Consider the following 17791-nt stretch of genomic DNA (forward strand, 5'->3'; position numbering starts at 1 on the left):
TCCTCCGTCGAGAGACCACGACTGCATAACACAACTTCCTTTTCACTACTGCGAACATGTGTAGCTGGAGCTATGCCTCGTCGGCAAACGCAACCAAGTGTTCGAGATGTACAAGTTTTAGTACTGTATAATTTGGCGCATACTGTATTATTATTTTGAAAATACAATCTAAAATTCTATTGAAATTCCTTATATTAGGGAATAAATCTTTAAAAGAATTCAGATTTCAAGAATTATTAAGAATTTTCACTATAAAGCTCTAAAAAAACCTCTTTATTAGATTAAAATGCAAGCAAAATACGTTAAGTCCTTAGTGCAATTATATGTAATAAAATTTATTTACATTTGGAATAAAAGCAATGCATTAAGAAATAGAACATTAGGCAAAATGTGATAATGAAATCTTATTTAAAATTTTTAGTTTCTGCTACAATGCACATAGTTTAAGCAAAATGAAAGATTATTACAAGTTTGAAAATAATAAATTTAATAAAAGAAAGTTTTTTTTGAAAGCACGTTAAAATGTACAGTTTTTGATTTTTTTAAGATTGATTAATTCAATTGTTTTTAAATTGTTTTCAACTTTTTAATTTTTTTATTATTAATTAATCTTTATAAATATTGATAATTTAAAAAAAAATTCTTTATCAAGTAGCATTACTTGTCTGGAATTAAAATTTAATGGCATAAAGATTTAACATCTAAAGTGTATCGAATAAATTTAAGACGAAATCCATCGAGAGGTTAACTTTCTGTCGTTTCATACTTTGAAAAGAATATAAACGCGATAATTGAATAACGCAGCGAATTAAATGTGTCAAATTTGATATGTAATTTGGTAACTAAAATTATAATTTTTTATCATTTTTTTATTATTTGGTTGAAAAGAAACATCTAAAATACAAATTCTATTTTTGAGTACCGTTAATAGCTTGCCATATATTTATCACCAAACACAACACCGAAAAACACATATTAGATTCAGTAAAAATGTTAAATTCAGGTCAAAGATCAATACTTCGTGATTATTTTTCGCCAATGACATGCAAGATATTTACGGCCCTATCCAATGTCTAAAATTTCATGTTTGGAGGGTGTCGAGAGGGGAAAAACATGTTTTATTAGAGAGAACGCGAGAACAATTTTTGGGTGACCGCTCTCGTTGGTTTTATATATATTAACTACTGGAAATTGCAAAATTCCAGTATTTAAATGGAACTAATCCTACAAGTGCTTATTCCTCGTGTTGGAAGTATGTCTGTTTTCTGATGCATTCAGCGATTTTCAATAACTGTTATTATTATTACAGATTTGAATTATATTATTAAAAGAAAGTACATATATATTACAATTCGTTTCATTTTAAAATTAAATGGAGTCTCTTGTGATCGTCGCATCTTTATTGAGGATTTAAAAAACTCTGTTAATAAAGAGCTAAAAGTCTCTGTATCCATTATTCATATTCGCTTAATAAACCTTTAAACAAGTCAATAAATGTGAGAGTTTAAAAAGAAAGGAAGCAAAATCAACCGTTTTATTTAAAAATTGTCTTTCTGTAATCATTTACCACTATTCTTTATTATAATAATAATACACTCAGTATAATCCTTAAAGGCTTCCTCTGTAAATATAATGGTGTCTCTATTTATAATAACAATATTTTTCTGTTTTGAAACAGAAAATGCATTCACAATTATATAAAGAAGAACGCAAACACGTGCGGAAAATTAAATATTAAAATAAGTCATCAAAATATATAAAGTCCTCTTTGTCTAAACCTTCGATTAATAATTCAGTGAAGTATTTCTTAATCTAAAATTTCCAAGGGCATACTTTTAATTCATGAGTCAAAACTTTGAAATTTAAATGAGTTGTATAATAAGCAATCGATCAGAACCGCGTTAGAAGTTATGCAAATCAAACTCATTGATTATTTTATTCTCAACTTATTATTTATCTTACACTGTATAAAATTCATTGATTATCTTCGCATAAAATATCAACCTTCTTTTCTTTCTAATAATATTAGTGAAACCATGTTTGTAAATAAACTGATGAGAAATTATTGACAGAGGATTACAATAAATATTCTTTGTCCAATTGCATTAATTAATAATCTATATCTTCTATATCTATACTTATAATAAAGCTCAACGTGTGTGTGTGTGTGTGTTGGTGCTCTACAGGCCAGACCGTTTGACCTATAGCTACCAAATTTGGTACACACATACCTTGGATGTCGGGAATGTACACCTTGGAGACCTTTTTTTTTAAATTTTTTATTAGAATTTTAATTAATTAGAAATTAAGCAAAATTTTGGCGTATTTCCGTTTATCTTCCAAAAATATTACAGCACAAAATTGATTTTTACATTATGTTGAAGATCAAAAAATAATCTTTCTAATGATACTTACATTTTAACCAACTAATTAAATTCCGTTTTTAATGAATTTTTAAAAAATCTATACTATTATAAATGTGAAAGTTTGCATGGATGGATGGAGGTTTGTTACTCAATAACGCCAGAACGGCTGAACGGAATTGGATGAAATTTGGCACAAGAGATAGATTATAGTTTGAAATAGGACATAGTCTACTATTTATCCAGGTTAATTGAGTAGTTAATTTTTTATTAATTAAAAACTAACTTTCCCTCCAAAAATCTTTTCATTTCCCCACCGCCAAATGAGTAAGGCTTCAGTTTTCCCCCACGCTAACGAGGTTAGGCTTAACATCTTTTCGACCTATTATTTCAATCGATTCTGTTTATTTTCTTAATGTTTGTTGCAGTTAAAATTAAACATTGTTAATTAATCGATCTTTCGGATTCATTCTAAAGTACTTTTGAATTAAAATGAAACAGAATAAATTAAATTAAAAATTTCTAATCTGCATAGCGTTACCTCAACTGGAGTAGAAAATTCACGCATTTGGGTTACCATAACTGGCTTTGAAAATTCACACATGCCCAATTTGTTCTGATTATTGACAACTGTATTTTATGGATACGGACTTGATTTTGATTAATTGGTTTGCTGTTTTGATTTATTTGAGATACACACTGTAAATAAATTGTTTTTAGGTTAGTTGTGTGCTTTTGTAATTAAATTCTATTTATGTTGGTTATATATTTTTCGTATATGCTTATAGTTTTAAGTACATCGTTTTTTAAGTAGTTTTCCCCCACGCTAACAACATTAGGTCTAACATATTTTCGACCGATTATTTTAAACGATTCATTTTATTTTCTTAGTATTTGATGCATTTAAAACTAAACATTGTTAATTAATCGATTTGCTATGATGAATCTGAGAAACTTTTGTTGCCAAATTCTTGAGATATTACATAAATTAAGAAAGATATTCTTTAGTGCCCATAAAGTTTAAACGCTCAGTGACTCTGTTATCAGTAAGCATATTATAAAAAAATGCTTTGTTTCAGTAAAAAATATTATTATATTAATTGCAGATTAATCCTTTCCAGTTTAATTTAAGGCATAAATTCTAAATGAGCTAACAGAAAATTATAGAGATACATATTACGTTATGACTGAAGGCTTTTTTAATATTATGAGTGAATTATGATTATCAAAATTAGAAGCTTTAAAATATTTTGATGAAGAAGCTATTAAAATAGGAGTTACATAAAATATTTAATTATCAAAATTTTAACGAGCACTAAGATTGGCGAACCGGATGGTCATTAAAGGCGGCTAGTATAAAATAATTGTGCTACAATCCCAAACAGGAATGTAGGATTTCCTTTTACACACAGTTCTCCCATATAATTTTTAATTCATTAGTTAATGTTAATAGGAGAAGTGATGTGTGTACTATGGTAACCATAATAAAAAATTCATCTAATATACTATACAGGGAAGATTGTTAAATCTAGATCTTTATTGACATACTCCAAGAAAGAAATTTTCATAATTTAAATAGATTTTTCATTAAAAATGAATCAAAATTTTAACGTTTTTAATTAGATTGCCTCAATAACTTCGAATTATATTATAACCCAAATCAAATTTTTGCCACTTTAAAATTCAAAAAAGACTTTTCTATTGGTGGCAATTTTATTTCCATATTTTTATATTTTTATTAAATTTCAAAATTTACTTTTAATTGTGTTTTCCCTATTTTACTATTAGTCTTAGATTCACGCGGCTCTGAAGTGAATTTTTTAAAGCGATAAATAGACGAATCAAGCGTGAAACATTATTATGCTACAGTGTTCCAAACCAGAGATTCGAATTTGTTTTAAAAACTTGTTTTTATTTCCTTATTTCGTATAAAGAGTGTGTATACATAATATAAAGAAAGTGTACATAATATAAAGTGTACATATCTAGTGTACATAATATAAAGAAAGTATAGTGATCATCAAAGAATTCGAATTCGAGATTTTGACATATCTCCACGTTTTAGACCTCTCTCAGATCAAAAAATACATTTTTGAAAAGTGTCCGTCAGTCTGCCTGTAACAAAGATAACTCGAAAACGCTTTAACCTAGATGGGTGAAATTTAAATACGATTTTATACCAAAATTGCAGTGAAATCTGTTCAGAGGAAATCCGTCTGCCTGGCTGTTCGAAAATAAGTTGCTTCAAGTTTTTAAACTTCTAATGCTTCTACAATAGCATCCCTTCAGAAAGCTAATCCTCAGTTTTCTGTATCTAAAATGGCCATAAAAATTCCCTCCAATTTACTTTGGGCATCTATGAAGCTATTTCAGCTAATACTGCAATCTTTTCCGCTTATAACTTATCGAATTTTGCCGGTTTTAAAGCCGTGACTTTAAATAGCAAAAAAAAAAAAGTGTTTTAATAATTTTAATCGGGAAAAAGGATATTACGAATGTTTATAATTGACCAAAAATTATTATCAAATTATTCCTTTTCATATTATAAATGGAATTCTAATCCTTTTGATAGATATTGGATGTACTAGTACATTTAACAAAATAGAGCATTACAAAGTGAGAAAATGGTAAAATTAGAAAGCAAAATTTCTATTTTCTGAGTTCTAATGTTGAAACGTATGTAAAAATTTTATCTGCTAAATTCTAATAAATATCGGATGTATTATTAATTATTAATTACATTATTACTTTCATAAATTATTATTTACATTATTCCTTTTCATATTATGAATGTAATTCTAATTATTTTGATAAATACTGTGTGTATTAGTACCTTTAATAAAATAGAGCATAACGAAGTGAGAAATGGTGAAATTAGAAAGCAAAAATTTTTATTTTCTGAGTTTTAATGTTGAAACGTATCTAAAATTCTTATCTGCTAAATTTCTTTTTTTAGAATTTGTACAGATATATAGCTATTGAAAGCACGTAAAGTGCCGAAAAATGATTATATGCCTTTTTGAATAAAACAATAATTTCTTTAAATCTAAATTTATAATATTATTTGCTGTTTTCTTCTAAATAGGGAAATAAGTTGAATTTTAAATCTATTAAATTATCTTTTTTACAAAAATAACAAAATAACTTTCATAACAAATTAAAATAATTAAAAAAAACTGAGCATACATAATTGCTGAGAATCTAGTTATTTCATTACAATTAATAAAAAGTTATGTGTGGGCTGTATTCTAAATTTAGAACGAAACTCCATATTTTAATTTCACATCGCTACACAAAAAAATAGCTTTTCTATTTGTGATGTGTTCAGGATTTCCTTCGTAAAAAAGTCAATAACATTATTTTTTCTTTTCATTCCAACATCTAAGAGTGAGAAAAATAATTAATACTTATTTTTTATCTTGAGTTTATTGTTCAAAAATTAAATAATCCCAGTACGGACATCTTATTGATGAACAAAATTACAGAATGGCTGGCTTTTTTATGCGAACCGTTTTAATAATAAACTTAATTTGCTTCTTATGATCTTTAAAAGAAATAAAATAAAACCGATTAAAATTTCACGTTCCGTACATTCTTCTTCAAAAGTCCTTTTACATTGCAGAGACTTACAGTAATGAAACTCATTTCATTTTAGATAGTGGCATCACTTTTTTTTTCGCAGTTAATTAAGTTTGACTATTGATTTATTTCGACTGGAAAGAATTCACTTTAATTTTAGTTTTTTAAAAATATTTCTTTGCTCTTTTGAATTAAGGAGGATAAATGCCTTATTTGAACGTCTTAGTTTTGTTGTGGTAAATACCTGAAGCATTTTAATTTTATAGTTTTGAAACAAGCAGTAAAATACTGTTATGTGAAGTGAAGTGGCCATAGAAATTAAATATTTTCAGTTTAATCCGTAACTGGAAATATGAGTTTCCTCACACGGCCAGAGAGATGGAGTCAAAATGACTCCATTGATATATATATATATATATATATATATATATATATATATATATATATATATATATATATATATATATATATATATGATGATATTTTAATTCTAATTTCAATTTAATTAATTTCCAAGATTTTATCGTTATTTAGCCCATAGTAACTTCATTCTAAAAATATTCTCTTCTTTCGTGATCCAATTCCACTTTCGGTTTAATTAATCCCTCTGTAAAACTAATGCGCCATCAGTACTACGTATTAAATGAAAATGATACTTCATTTGATACTTTTGCCCTTGTCAAAGGTCACCACAATTGGCGCTTGTCCGGAATTCCTATATTATATAAGACTAGTGATCATTTGTTCGTCCCTTTTTTGCCTTCTGCTTTCTGTGCCACGTTGCGCCTTCTTGTTAAAATCATGCCTGCCACTCGGAATAGAATAAAACGAAATTAAAAATACAACGTCTGGTCTTGTGTTCAAACCTGCACTCTGCTTCAACCAAAATAATGTTACATATAATTTAGTAGATAGGATTCGAATTGTATTACATATATATATATATATAATATTGTCTCTTGTAAATAGCATTGGAAATTGTTTTGGAATCCCAATGCATTCTGGAAGTTATGTAGTTACCAAAAAATTTTAAAATATTAATATTAAAAATGTTAAATATTATAATATTAAATGTTGGAAAGATGTTACAAGAAAAATCTAAATAATCTATTAATGTAGTATTATTATGTAGTATTAATATTTACTTCTTTAGATATAACGGAATTACACTAATGCTAATAAATGTTAGAATTTAACAAACAAAAATGAAGAATACAATAAAATATTATTTTAAGAATATTCTTTTTGCATAATTCAAGCTAAAATTAGTTTCAGTGATACGGAGTCAATAGATTCCATAAATAACAACAAAAACTTTGAAAAAGAATAACTGTGTTATACGCACGTGTTCATACTTAGAGTTTTGTCAACATATTACTGAGAGAACAACTTGAAGGCACTGAAGATATTATTATATTCAAGGACAAAATACTACGTGATAATCAGAGCTAATGAACAACGCGGAATCATTTTGACAACAGTCTCCAGTTAGGGTTAACTAAATTGAACTCAAAAACTTTATATAAAATATTTACATTTTTTTAACATGTGTCTAAAAGTTGCTTCATTTTTTTAAAATTTATTTCTTTTTAAAAACATAAAACTGGTTAGTCGTTGCTTTTTTTAAAGCATTATGATAAGTTCGCTCCATTGTGTCGGAGTGAGATGATAATAATTTTTGACAATTCCATGAGTTTGAAGGAATCATGGACTTAAAAGTTATATCTAAATGATCTAACTAAATTTAAATATAATTGTTATATCTGTCGAACCAGCTATCTCAAAAAGCGTCAAGTAATCTAATATAAAAAAATGAATTTTTGTTTGTTCGTACCTTATGCGTTGCCATCCCGTTTAACCGATTGTGATGAAACTTGGTCAACTTAATGCTTGCACTTACGCAAAGATTATAGGATAGTACAGACATCATATCTAATATATAAAAAGGAATTTTTATTTGTTCGTACCTTATGAGCTGCCGCAACTGTAAACGGCAAACGGAACATGTCATTCGGAGTTAATAGCACATATATCAAACAAAATAAAATTATTACGATTAATGCTAATCAATGTGAGTGAAATGAAATCGAAAATATTTAGTGCAAGCGCTAATTTTTCTTTCTTCTCATTAATGAATAGTCATCGACACAGGAAGTTGTCAGTCAGCGAGCACAATATTTTGTCTGCGGCAAACCGCACATATTATTCAGAGTTTATCTCACGCATACAAAATAGAATTATTATTATCGATACTGATCAAATTAAGTTGTATATAATGGACATTTTCCAGTGCAAACAGTAATTTTTTTATTTACTTCTTCAGTGATTCGACAAACGATATTCCTGTTATACAAGCTTATATCGTGTTGATAGTTTCGACAAAAACATATGTCCCAAAACATTCGTCACTTAATAGATCTACAACACGTAGAAATAAATCAATTCAAGCTTCTCAAACAGACAAAGAACGGAAAGTAGGTCGTTCACATATTGCAAATTCACGTGCTTCAGAATCGAAAGATAATGTTTATATTCTACTTGATCACACGCATCAAAATCAAAAGATGAATATGCGGCAAGAAGCGAGGTAACTATTCTTAACGGAAAGTCGATTGGGGAAGAGAAGCTCATTCCGCACATTTCCATTATTCCCACGGACAGGCCTTTTAAATTCAAACGATTGCATTTCTCCATTCGGCTTGTATTCTCGATGACCATCAACAAGGCGGAAGGCCAATCACTTCGTGGGGTTGAACTTAGAAAATCCATGTTTTTCGCATGGCCAGTTGTATGTTGGACGCTTACAGCCAAGAAATTTATTTGTTTTTGCAGAAGACGGGAAAACAAAAAATATTGTCTACCCTAATAAAATCAAAAAATAAATTAAATAATAAAGTAAAAAAAAATGGAATAAATTCTATTTGTACTTTTCCTTTATATATCATTCAATTTCAGTGAATGTATTCATTGCCGATAAGAAAATAAATGTCATTCTTTCTATCACTCCTAATTAAACAAGATAGCTATTTCAAATTTCAAACGATATTTTCAAAATTATTTCTTCTGCGGCAGCAAAGCGCCGGGTACCAGTTAGTCAATATAGAAACATGTTGAAATAAAAGTCCCACTATTGAAATAGCAATTAATCTAAAATGAATCATTAACATGATGATAAGCTTAAAACGTGCGAAAATGTGAAAATAAGTTGACAAATTTATAAAAAATATGAGCTTTATACCGTGCCCTGTCGTGGCCATAATATGCCTAAACCCATCACTGATTGCAGTTATTCCGAGGGTTAAAAAAACTCATAATAAATATTCGATACAGTCTTGATGCTTATAAAAAGAATAAAATTAATTCGGTTTTAGGTTTCGAATTGCTTTATAGTATGATACCAAAAGACAATATTTACACTTTTGTGTTGCTTGAGTTCGAATAAGAAAGACATGAGCATCAACGGAAAAATTACATGATGTCGTGACTTGTTTAAATTCGCTGATAATTATTGAACAAAATTACATGAGTGGCCTCATAAATATTCTCTTAATCAATGCCAAAGGAAAAGTGAATCATATTTCCTTTAGAATCGATGACAACAAGAACAACAACAAAACAAAAAAAGGCACAAAATTCCATTCTTTTCACATCCGAGCAAATGGATCGATTCTTAGAGGATATGTTCAAGAGTATGCTGCCGACCTGGAATTACTGTGTTGTCCTATTTGACAACTTGATTAATGGGTATATGGAAAAGAATACACGTGGATATAGATTTGACAGCAGGTCAAAAAGATCAAATTCTAAATTACACATCAAACACCAGATATAAAGAAGGTTAGGAGAGAAATAGAATATCGATAATTAGTCTCGACGGGTATTTTTTTTACCTTGCAGCGTATTTCCACTTATGGCCAGAGACTCCAAATGTACTGCCGCAGTTGAATCCAAGCCATCCCCACCTAGAAAAATATTAAGTAAAATTCGAGTGAATTATTTTGTCAGGAAATCTAAGCTTCCAAAAAAAGAACGGAATGAAAAAAATACATTATGAAAAATTGAATAATTAGTAGACATACTAATTTGACGTCTCGTGCGCTTAAATAAAATTAAATAATAGATTCCTCATTTTATAGTATTTTTATTTCTATTATTTATTTCTATTATTCATTATTCATTAATTCATTTCTATTATTCATTATTCATTAATTCATTTCTATTATTCATTATTCATTAATTCATTTCTATTATTCATTATTCATGAAATGAATTATTCTTGCAAATTTTTTCATTTCTTCTGATTATTTTGTTCGTGTATTCTGTTTATCATGTTTTTTTTATTTTAATTGCATTTAACTGCAATATTTTTCATTATTCTAAATTTATTTATTCTTTCAAAATTGTTCACTTCTACTTCTTATTTCTTTCGAATATTCTGTTTAACATATTTTTCATCTTTTAGTATTTTTAATGGCAATAATTTATATTATTCTAAAATTATTTATATATTCATTCTAATTCGTTTATTTACTCTTCCTTATTTTCTAGAATTTTTATTAACATCAATTAATTATTAAATAAAACAATTTAAAGAAATCCGCATATTTATTATTTCTGCATAGCATAACCATCAAAATAAATCTTAGAATTATTATTGCTATCAAGATGTATTACTTTTCCTATAAAAGAGTAAGTGCAAAATTTAAAATGCATTACCAAGTTATTTGAATAACCGTACATTCCCAACTTTCCTTAGAAAAATTTGTCTGACGATGGGTTCAAAGAAACTATCTTGAAAGAACGTGCTTTGTTCTTTTAAGGTCAACTTTACTGCTTATCCTTTCTTCCATCTGCGATTTTTACCTTTTCGCAAGGGTTTATATTTTTTAGCAGACGTATTTTATGAGAAATGGAGAGTTATAGTAACTTTATTGCTTTTTGTCAAGCTCCAATTACGAAAGTAACTAATAAAACGTGATTACTTTCCATGGCTTTAAAAAAGCATGGACATAAGAATAAAATAAAAATAATATGGAAATCCTAGGAAATAAAATCATGATAGGTTAACCGCATGTTGTAATCTTTGCTCAATCATTTCTGAGATTCCAAATGAATTGGATGACGCTGAAGCGGAAATTGAGAAATTAACTACTCAATATTTTTATTTAAGAAGAAACAGAGAACGAAAGCAGAAAAAACACACAAAAAAATTGAAAATCAAAATAATTTTAGAAGAATCTATGTGTTTGCTTGAGATTTTTTGTCTTCATATTTGCTCATTATGTTTCATCAATTAATCTACATTATTTTGACTATATTTTTAACACTTTTTTTTTAAAAAAAATTGCTTTCTTCTCTCTCCATTTGCCTATTTGGGACAAATTTTGTAATTGATTTTGAACTAACTTCCCGATGAGCAAGAAACTTTATGTAAGGTTCCCATTTATTTTTAATGTTATTATTTCTGTATTCATAGATACTTTGTGGCAACAGCAGTTTGTTGTTATTAGTTTCGCTACTTGTATTTGATATCGCATAAGAAATGTTCTCGTCCTTTAATATTAATTAAATGTTTATTCTGTCAACTGCGCTTGTTGTATTTAAATATGTAACTGAATATGTATTCTTGTATTTAAATATGTAACTGAATGGCATTGCAATATTAACTCACTTGCATGCCTGTTTGTTGGATGCAAATTTTGCAATAAATTAAAAACCTTTATTATCGATAAGCGGTACTATGATAAATCTTTATCGCATCGAGAAGTTACTTTGAAACTTATTTCAACATTTCATACTCACAAAAAAAAATTAAAAGGCAGAAAATAATTATTTAAAAACATTTTAATATGTTACATTTCCAAGAGATCAAATTCGTCATCATAAATTTTCAGAAAAATCTGGTTTAAGTTAGGAAATTGTTCGATGATATAAATCTGCATGGAATTATAAAAAGCTATTTTATACGTTTTTAAAATGTAATATGTTAAAAAATTATTTCAATAATTATTTATAAGTGTTTACGCAATTAAAATTTCTACTTTACGTGTATGTAATTTCGGATTATGAAATTTCATCAATAAACACTAATGACAAATCCTCTTGGTGATGCATGGCTGTATATTTCAGCGCAAGCCTTGAATCTCATTAGGGAAGTTTCATTTCTGAAAACTGCGTTAATATTAATGGATCTGCCTTGAAAATTATTGTCGATTACATTTGCTACAGTGCGTGATTCATAAAAGCTATAAAAAATTGCATTAAGAGGGTTAGTCGTTAGTGTTATCAGCAATGAGGATAAACAAGGCTATTTAAGACACGAGTGTCCTAGATATAAAAGACACGTGTTTCGACAGCGAAAATTGTTCTCGACAATGAAAATTGTCGAAATTTCTGTTGTAAATAAGGATAGGCTTTCTGAAATTGACTATTATATCTCAATTAAATAACAAATATTTAGAAAGAGTATTAGTTTTCCATTATATAGAAATAAAGTGAATTTATCATTATAAAGAAAGAATGCGAACTTTTCATTATAAAGAATGAATGTGAATTTTTCATTATAAAGAATGAATGTGAATTTTTCATTATAAAGAAAGAATGTGAATTTTTCATTATAAAGAATGTGAATTTTTCATTATAAAGAATGTGAATTTTTCATTATAAAGAAAGAATGTGAATTTTTCATTATAAAGAATGTGAATTTTTCATTATAAAGAATGTGAATTTTTCATTATAAAGAAAGAATGTGAATTTTTCATTATAAAGAATGTGAATTTTTCATTGTAAAGAAAGAATGTGAATTTTTCATTGTAAAGAAAGAATGTGAATTTTTCATTATAAAGAAAGAATATGAATTTTTCATTGCAAAGAAAGAATATGAATTTTTCATTGTAAAGAAAGAATATGAATTTTTTTATTGTAAAGAAAGAATGTGAGTTTCTCATTATAAAGAGAGAATGTGATTTTTCATTATAACAAAATAATGTGAATTTTTCATTATAACAAAATAATGTGAATTTTTCATTACAGAGAAAGAATGTGAGTTTTTCATTATAATTTTTAATTATAAAGAAATGTGAATTTTTCATTATAGAGAAAGAATGTGAATTTTTCATTATAGAGAAAGAATGTGAATTTTTCATTATAGAGAAAGAATGTGAATTTTTCATTATAAAGAAGATGTGAGTTTTTCATTATTTAGAAAAAATAATTCTGACTAAAACTATTCCAGAATTAACATAAGAATTACCATAAGTGAGTATAGATTCAGTAATTAGTGCGGATACATTTTAATAATAAAAAATTAAGTAATAAATATCATATAATTTAAAAAGTAAATGACATTTTCATTAGAAATACCCTTTTAAAATGTATTGCCATCAACAATGAAATAAATGATGATAAATATTATAGTATAAAATTTCATATCCATATAATGAAATATAACTATAAATGTATAGTTAGTTATATTTCATTCATCTATATATTTACTATATTTCAACTAATACTTTATTTAAAAAAATATTTAAAAAAAACGTTTATTTTTAACATCTTGTCTTCTTTTATTTACATTGTGAAAAATTATGAGATTTTGACATTTCAAAACAATATATACTTTGAATATTATACATTTTTGAAATTTGTTATTTTTTGACGCTAAAATTGAAAAATTAATTTTTTTTAATATTTTGAAGAATACTAATTCCTATAAAATTCATAAGAGCAATGTGCACTATCGAAGTAATCATTGAATTTCATAAAATCCATTTTGACATTTTGGAAAAAAAAAATATCATTCTTAAAATTTTTAAAACTTGAATTAATTTTAACTCCTTACTCAGAATAAAATATTGGAAAAATTATCATCCAATAAGAAATACCTTATATTACTAGATTCGATTTTATTCAGAGAAAGTTTATTGAAATTTGGCGAAAACTGAAGAGCATAATTTAGTATTTTCAAAAATATTAACAACGAATTTTTTCAGGTTCAGTTTTTTCAATCATAAAACAATATTATTTGGTTTAGTTTCTAAAACTTAAGATTCCGCATAACATAATTCCTTGGTTTATAATATAAGGGCTTATACAAATTTTTAAAAAAATCAAAACTTGTTCAATGAGAAATTTTGAAGAATTTTATGATAATTGGTTTCTTAAAAAAATCACAAAAAGTGAATTAAATATCAAACAACACATTGCAATACTTAATTAAACATCTTTAGTACAGTATTTTGCTCTGATTCCATTTTATTCTTTATTCACTTCAATACTAAAAGAGATCTCTATAACCTAGCTGTTATTTGATTACATTAACTAAAACCATAAAAGTAAAATGCTTGAGTATACAAATTTATTTCTCAAAGATATATTTAAAATCTAAAATTAAGTGTCACCACTATTGCAATTAAGAGAATTTTTGTTAGAAAAGTTAATAACCGATATTCTGCAGGGTAGTCATAAAATAACTTTCCCTGCTTGACGGCTTCTATAGCTAAAACGAATGTACGAAATGAAAACATTTCAGATACAGACTCTGGAAAGTATGGGAAGATGAATTCCTCAGAAAAAAGAATTAGTACCAAAAACTGCCGAAAAGAAATATATTGGCGCTACTGTCATCTACGAACGAGGACATTTGAATATCAAGATGATTATGCAAAATTCCTAGAGCGTGCGTGACAGTAGCGCCATGCATTCCTCGTAAAAAAAGAAGAGCAAACGACCTGTTAGCAGTCCATTCTTTACTGTTGTCCGTGATTGACAATGAGTACTTAATATGGGCTCTACCTTACCTCAGCAGGGAAAATTGTTCTACACTATACAGTGTAACGCCGTGGCTACTTTTAAGAAAACCTGCATGTCTGGAAACATAAAATAAGACGGGCTGTTATGAACAACGAAATCGACAGTTTACAAGCAGTAGTGGAGGACTCCATACACCGTATGCAATATGTTGCACACAGAGAAGGTTAGAATATTGAAAATGTCACACGGCGTCCAGGAGATCTTAATATTGATGAGTAAAAGATTATTTTCTGTGAGTTTCATGAATTTATTAATAATTGTACTCCAACAGCGCCAGTATTTCCCCTATCGTCTTCTGGTACTAATTTTCTGGTACTAATTTTTTTTCCGTGCTTTTCACTGTCTGCATATGAAATGTGTTTTCATTTCGTTCATACGTTTTAGCTGCAGATGCCGCCAAACAGGGAAAGTTACTTTAAGGCCACCTTGAATATAAAATTCTTAATTTAATGAAATATGTCTCATTTTCTGGAGCTGTTTCTAAAGTCCTATATTAATAGTTCCAGGTATATAAGGAAGATAAGGAAGAATAGATATATCAAATTTAAGTCTTAACAAGTATTTAATGGATAAGAAAGTCTATCAATGAATAATTAATGCATTTATTAGAATATTTTTGAAAAGAAATACTCTCTAATCTGCAAATATGAGAAAAATGTCTTTTTAATCACTTTAGAAGAAAAAAATTTCGTAAGGATTAACTTTAATCCGAGCCGGAAGGAAATATAAGTTAATGAGACTGAATTTATTCACAAGTAAGCTCCATTGAAGCTTAAAGTCGGGTTTGTTTAACCAAATATAAGAGAAAATAAGAACTTTATAATAAGAGAGAAGAACAAATGCTTTATCCTTTCGAAGATTTCTTGCTTTTATTCATCCTACTTTAAGACAGATATAGTCTTATCAATGTGGAATAGAAGTTCACATTTTTTTATATCATTTAGTGAACCAAAGGTTTTAAGATTGTGGCTTATTCCAAGTAGAACCAATGTTAGCCTTTTTGATAGTTGGGATACTTAAATTCCTCAATAGTTTATTATTCTTAGAGTGTACATTTGAAATTTAGTCATCGTATCGTATATTCAGTATTACAGCACAAGAAGTGTTGCATATCAGAAGAATGGCGAGAATAAATTTTTCCAAAGTAATGAAGAATAAGAATGTGTAAGGAGACTGGAAATCAAAAACTATTGTACTAATGGATTTTATCAATATATGCATTAATAGGTGCAGTGTGTCCCACAAACAGATTCGGATTGAACATGATAAGACGAGTATTTTGATAAATGACATGTGGGGTCCACGAATAATCTAACTACACGAAGAACGTTAGTAATGAATCCAATGGTTTGTATTCAAAATTACAATGCATACGACGATTGCACCACATGGAAGCTTCCCTAGGTGACTATGCAAATTTGAGGCAACCAATGAGAGGAAAAGCGCATCTGTAAGTGAATATGCAAATTCTTTTGCTGCTCTGTTCCCTTACAAAATTTAAATCAATCATTAATGAGGTTAAATGAGGCGAAATTGATTTTAATCGGATCTGGTTTACGAGAACAGATCTGGAGGTTCTGAACTACTGAAAAATCTTCATCCTGCAATAATTCGGTCACTGCAGACACAGTGGCCGAACAGTTTGATGTGCGTTATCTACCGAAGGTGTCATAAGGCCAGTTTCTTTTATCGAAAATGTCACCGGTGAATCTTATTTTTACATCTTGAATGACGGTATCTTCCCATTCTTTAATGGCACAAACAAGGTAAGCGGTTATTGGTTTATGTAATATGGTGCTAGATCGCACCGCACTAGACGAAACTTCGATCTCTTAGCTGAACATTTCCACAATAGGATTGGATTCCGTTATGAGAACAAGCAACGGTATAAGTGGCTATCTTACACGCCGGATCTTGAACCGTGTGACTTTTTTATGGAGATATCTGAAAGACACAGTTTATTTCACAAAGCCCTCAACTCTGGGCGACTTGAGAGCAGCAGTTGAAACCGAAGTCAAGAAAATTTGAACAGATATTTTACAGAAAGCAGTTGCGAACTTCTATTCCAGACTTCATCGTGTCATTTGTTCGAACGGCCGATATTTCGAAAATCTGTTATATTGATGGTTCTCAATAAACATTGATTTTCACTTGGGTTTTTTTCTCATTTCTTGAAGTTTTCGAAACAGAAGCTTCACGCCTTATATTAACTATGACGCTATATTCGGGAACCTCAAATATTGTACATCAAAACACTTGTCATAACGTATTCTATCCGAATCTGTAAATATTAGACGCTGCATACCTTGTGGGATACCCTGCAAATGTAACAACAACAATTTATATATCCAGGAAACAATAAATGTGAATATATTTAGGACGCTATCTTCTCCAACTCTTCCCCATGCCATTTGAATACCTCATTAGTTTACAAAAGTGTATACCTCATTAGTGTATTCAAAAATACAAACATAAAAAATGGCAAATAATTTTTGTTTTCTTGGAATGAAATCAATGATTCATTCCTTAAAAAGAAACTTCCAGAAAATCTAGAAGATATCATGAAGATAATCTAGGAAATAATTGATAGAATGAATGAGGCTGAAATTTTTTCAAATATATCTATATAGGTCAAGATTTATCAGAAATTGACCAGTGAGAGTCAAATTTTTTCCGTGTCAACTGTTTTGTTATTGAAAGGAATAAAAAGTAAATTCCTTTATCCACAGCAATGCCAAACACGATTTCAAAATGTTTTTTCACAAAATATTTGAAGCGAAAGAGTGTGTCTATCTTGTAAAACTAATATCTTCGAAAAAAAATTTCAAGATATGAATTTCATAAAATATTAGAGACACTCAAGTTTCAAAGATATTAAACTTTAAAAATATGAATTTCAAATCTTTAAAGAAAATCAGTTATAAATTTGCCAAGCATAAAATTGGTGATACTAGCTTTGCTTTTTTGAGTTGGAATTAAAAAAATTATTTCATTTTATAATTATGCCATAACAATTAAAAATGGGAATCACAAGTATT

General features: G+C 28.1%; 1 protein-coding gene across 1 annotated transcript in view; it reads right to left on the minus strand.

Annotated features, from left to right (window-relative positions):
• LOC129971110 (putative ammonium transporter 2) overlaps positions 1-17791 on the minus strand; it is a 113826-nt gene that overhangs the window by 26086 nt on the left and 69949 nt on the right. The window contains exon 5 of the mRNA XM_056084592.1: positions 9833-9904. Within this exon, the coding sequence (XP_055940567.1) occupies positions 9833-9904 (72 nt within the window). The remainder of the gene's footprint in view (positions 1-9832; positions 9905-17791) is intronic.

Source organism: Argiope bruennichi, chromosome 6 (genome assembly GCF_947563725.1).
Source record: "Argiope bruennichi chromosome 6, qqArgBrue1.1, whole genome shotgun sequence".
NCBI classification, from domain to species: domain Eukaryota; kingdom Metazoa; phylum Arthropoda; class Arachnida; order Araneae; family Araneidae; genus Argiope; species Argiope bruennichi.